The 4785-nt window shown below is 39.5% G+C and overlaps 1 protein-coding gene and 1 long non-coding RNA gene across 4 annotated transcripts in view; one reads left to right on the forward strand and one right to left on the reverse strand.

Annotated features, from left to right (window-relative positions):
• Nucleotides 1-375, reverse strand: part of LOC105121463 (uncharacterized) — a 1234-nt gene extending 859 nt beyond the window's left edge. The window contains exon 1 of the long non-coding RNA XR_841552.1: nt 287-375. This is a non-coding gene — a long non-coding RNA (uncharacterized LOC105121463). The remainder of the gene's footprint in view (nt 1-286) is intronic.
• ERD3 (S-adenosyl-L-methionine-dependent methyltransferases superfamily protein) overlaps nt 1-4575 on the forward strand; it is a 5505-nt gene extending 930 nt beyond the window's left edge. For 2 of the 3 annotated variants that reach the window (XM_011020108.1, XM_011020109.1), the window contains 7 exons: nt 821-1112; nt 1205-1353; nt 1479-1674; nt 1845-2055; nt 2369-3044; nt 3176-3253; nt 3911-4575. In XM_011020108.1, the coding sequence (XP_011018410.1) occupies nt 843-1112; nt 1205-1353; nt 1479-1674; nt 1845-2055; nt 2369-3044; nt 3176-3253; nt 3911-4133 (1803 nt within the window). In that variant the 5' untranslated portion in view covers nt 821-842 and the 3' untranslated portion in view covers nt 4134-4575. Of the gene's footprint in view, nt 1-291; nt 384-820; nt 1113-1204; nt 1354-1478; nt 1675-1844; nt 2056-2368; nt 3045-3175; nt 3254-3910 lie in introns of those variants that run through there. The other variant, XM_011020110.1, reaches the window with a different exon arrangement.
• The last annotated feature ends 210 nt before the right edge of the window (nt 4576-4785 follow it).

Genomic DNA, 4785 nt, shown 5'->3' on the forward strand with positions numbered 1-4785 from the left:
CCGCTTTTGTGTGTTTGGGGGGGGGGGGGTTGCTGCCTCATTAGGACGGCTGTGTTTGATAGAGTTGGGTCCCAATACATGTGAGAAATGTAATGGTAGTGTGGATAGTGATAACTAACGTGTCGGTTGTTGCTATCAGATATTGTACTACTAGTATGTATCCCTCATCTTTCCAAGTCGTTTTAGTGGTTCAGCTCTAATCAACCTTTTCTTTTCTATTAATTACTGCTTCTTGTCTTCTGGGGTTTGTTGGAACTTATTTATCAGTCACTAATTCTATATACATGAGTTGGATCTGTCTTAAAGACTAAGGCTTGTTGCACTGACCTTCTCAGTTTCGCCAGTTTAGTGTTCGCCAGCTGGAAGAATCGACTTATTTATAAGTTTGTGCTATGCTATGCTCTTGTTTTATCTTGACAGATGGATTTTGAGTGATATAATGTGCAATGCTTTTTCATTTGGAATTCCTTTTGGCATTGCTGTTCAGTGTCCAATTTCATATGTTGATCTGCCTGAAAATTTTACTCCGATCTGTTTTACAGTTCTTAATAGCCCAGTACTAATGTTTATGGAATAATAAAAACTTTGCTGTTTAATAAGTCGATTACTATACTACTGCATTCTCTAATTAATCATTCTTAGTTTTACGAACGTGGTAACTTAGGAATAGGATTGAAAACTCCTAATGCTCACCTATATTTGTGCTCATTTTGTAATATTGGTTAAAGTTTTTTAATGTTGAGGTGGGGGTGATTGATATTAGCATCGTTGTTATTGTTTTATCAGACATGGAGACTTACTACTTGCCTATTGTTTGCAGATAGTTGTTCATTTGTGAAATCATGAAGCACAAAGATGGAAAACCTGTGTCTCATCCTGATAAAAATTCCAGGGCTGTTCCCATGGCAATAATGTTTTTTGTAATGTGCGGGTTTTCATTCTATCTTGGTGGAATCTTCTGTTCTGAGAAAGATAAAATTGAGGCCAAGGACGTTGCAAAGGTGGTCTCCTCTCCCAAGGAATCGTCCATCGCTCCTCTTCAAATTAAATCCACTGCATTTCCTGAATGTAGCAGTGACTATCAAGACTACACTCCATGCACAGATCCAAAGGTATTAACTTAATTAGTTATTACATGGTGCCTAGTTTTTTAGATGGTTATACACTGAAATTGAGATCTCGATGATGTATGTCTATTGCACAGAGGTGGAAGAAATATGGTAATCATCGGCTTACTTTCATGGAACGCCACTGCCCTCCAGTTTTTGAAAGGAAGGAATGTTTAATTCCACCACCAGATGGGTATAAACCACCAATCAAATGGCCAAAGAGTAGGGATCAATGTTGGTACAGGTATTTTGATCTGTTTCCGAAACTAGTTATTGTTTTTACAAGGTTTTTCTTTTAGCTAGAAATTGCCAAGTTCAAAACTGTCTTACTACGTTTCACTTATCATTGCCATGTGGATCTGGCTTCAGAAATGTACCGTATGATTGGATTAACAAGCAGAAATCTAATCAGAACTGGCTGAGAAAAGAGGGGGATAAGTTCCTCTTTCCTGGTGGGGGTACCATGTTTCCAAGAGGAGTGGGAGCCTATGTCGATTTGATGCAAGATCTTATCCCTGAAATGAAAGATGGAACCATTCGCACTGCCATTGATACTGGGTGTGGGGTGAGTCACATTCTCATCTTCATCCTAGTTTCTGAAATTATTCGTGAAAGAAAATTTGATTTGTCAGAATCCATGTTGCAATAAGAATGGTTATTCTGTTTGTATTTTGGTTACCTATGTATCTCTACAGAATTCTGTCATCTAATCCAGTTGATTGTTTTTACATCTAGGTTGCTAGCTGGGGCGGTGATCTATTGGATCGTGGGATTCTAACCGTTTCCCTTGCTCCGAGAGATAACCATGAGGCTCAAGTCCAGTTTGCATTAGAACGTGGAATTCCTGCAATTCTTGGCATCATTTCCACACAACGGCTTCCATTCCCATCGAATGCATTTGATATGGCTCATTGCTCCAGATGTCTTATCCCATGGACAGAATTCGGTTAGTATTCATTTTAACTCTGTCAAATGATGTGTTATGGTTCTTGCTCCAGTTTGTGTGGGAACTAGCTTTGCATTTGTGAATTGATGCTGAATAACTTTCGCAAGGTTCTTCATTTCTGTGAGATTTTAGAAAGGCTTTGAAATTCAGATGCTGGATGGGTGCCACCAACTTAATGAATTTTCTTTTCTTTTCTTTTCATTAGTTCTATGATTACTTGATGAGGGTCCTTTCCTCACCCTGGTCTTCCTATTATAATTGCTTATTATATTACTAGCTGTTTTTCTCAAGAAAAGAATTCTGTTGCTTTCAGGTGGAATTTATCTTTTGGAAGTTCACCGTATACTCCGTCCTGGTGGCTTCTGGGTTCTTTCTGGTCCTCCTGTTAACTACGAAAACCGTTGGCGAGGCTGGAATACTACTGTTGAAGAGCAGAAATCAGATTATGAAAAGTTGCAAGAACTGCTGACATCAATGTGCTTCAAATTGTACGACAAAAAGGATGATATTGCTGTGTGGCAGAAAGCTTCTGATAATAGTTGCTATAGTAAGCTTGCTAATACTGATGCCTACCCACCCAAGTGTGATGACAGTCTTGAGCCAGATTCAGCATGGTACACTCCAATCCGCCCTTGTGTTGTTGTTCCAAGCCCAAAAATCAAGAAATCAGTTATGGAGTCCATCCCCAAATGGCCAGAGAGGTTGCATGCTACACCTGAACGCATTTCAGATATTCCTGGTGGAAGCGCTAGTGCTTTTAAGCATGATGACAGCAAGTGGAAGATTCGTGCAAAGCACTACAAGAAGTTGCTGCCAGCACTTGGGTCTGATAAGATGAGAAATATAATGGACATGAATACGGTTTATGGGGGTTTTGCTGCGGCTGTGATTGATGATCCCCTGTGGGTCATGAATGTGGTCTCTTCCTATGCTGCCAACACTCTTCCTGTGGTTTTTGACCGTGGCCTCATCGGGACTTTTCATGATTGGTAATCTGAATGTGCTTATATGAATTCTGAAGTTTTCATTCTGCAACAAAAGTAGCTTAAATAGGTGGGATGTCATTAATGATACTTTAGGATTTATTATGGTGTTGATTTGTTTCTTTTCTGTCTTGTAGGTGCGAAGCTTTCTCAACTTACCCTCGAACTTATGATCTCCTTCATCTTGATGGCCTCTTCACTGCAGAAAGCCATAGGTAGGCCAAAGGGCACATTTCCCATATCTACTTTTGTGGAATCACTTGGAATTTAATGTCTAGAAATGTAGGTCTGGCAGATTGTACCGGGTCCAAGTTTAAGTGGTTAACTTCAAGGTGGTAATGATACCTTGTGTAGTTAGGTACAAATCCTTGTCTGGTATGATAAGGCAGACAGAAATGCATGGACATTAGGTGACGCGATTTCCTCATGGTTAGGCAATGTAAATAGTGACATTGTAGAAGTTGGTTGCCTAACTACAATATAGTGGACTATCATGAGGAAAAAATAGCACAAGATATTTGATTGTTTGGAAATATGCAATGTGTACCGTACCAGACCGCCACGAATTTCTTCCCAGGATGAGAATTGGCATGAAACCATGGAACTGTTGATTTGGAGTTGCACATTCAGGTTTGACTACATATCTCCCATCAGCTGGCGTGGAAAAGTCAATACCTTTACCAGCTAGTCAATGAATTTTCAATATTATTTGACTTCGATGATCTGGGGGTGGTGTGATCCTCCAGCAGAGGATTATTAGTCCTGTAATTTACATTTATTTCCTTAATCGTAACTGATGAATGCTAAATTGGAAAGTGGGGATCCTTGTTTACTGGCCTTTGTGAGTCTCATGATTGTTTGTACTTGTGCAGATGTGAAATGAAGCATGTGCTTTTGGAGATGGATCGAATCCTACGACCCACCGGTTATGCAATGATACGAGAATCCAGCTATTTCGTCGATGCCATTTCAACCATTGCCAAGGGTATGAGGTGGAGCTGCCGTAAAGAAGACACCGAATATGGAGTTGAGAAGGAGAAAATATTGGTCTGCCAGAAGAAACTCTGGTACTCCTCAAACCAAAGTTCACGGTGACAAACAAAGAGATCCAAAACATGCCGATGCATCTCTTGGAGAGAGAGCTCATGTAACTGCAATACAGAATTCCAGGGGATGATGAGTTGAGGAGATAAGTAATAAATTGAATCCCTTACACACATATTAGTATATTCAATAGAAGCCAAGGATCTTCAAGGTCGACACTGCAATTGAAGAATTTGCTACTCAATAACAGAATTTTGTTAATTTATAGAATCATTTAAGTACAAATAGATTCTTTGTAAGGCATCTATACTATACTTTCCTTGCGCTGTACTTTGTTTTCTGTTTTTTGGCCCTGCCCTTTACTCTTTCCCATTTTCAATATGTAAAACCTCGACGATCAGTGTATGTGAAAAATCGTGATGGACTGGATAAGCAATGCCATCACGCATTGTTGTTTTTATATATGATGTGATGAAACTTGGTTCTTCGATTATTGAGATCTTAATCTTATGTTGCAGCTCTGTTTCTTTAATTGCAATCGTGTGGGCACTTGGAGAATAACATGCAAAGCAGCGTTACAGAGGGACTAATCGGTGACAACTGAAAAACAAGGAGGCTCTAATGAGTGTAGCTGTGATCATATAAAACGTTTGACCAGTAATCGTCCCAACTAGGAAAAAAAAAAGAAGGAAATAAATGATCC

Source organism: Populus euphratica, unplaced genomic scaffold (genome assembly GCF_000495115.2).
Source record: "Populus euphratica unplaced genomic scaffold, PopEup_1.0 scaffold25.1, whole genome shotgun sequence".
Lineage (NCBI taxonomy): Eukaryota > Viridiplantae > Streptophyta > Magnoliopsida > Malpighiales > Salicaceae > Populus > Populus euphratica.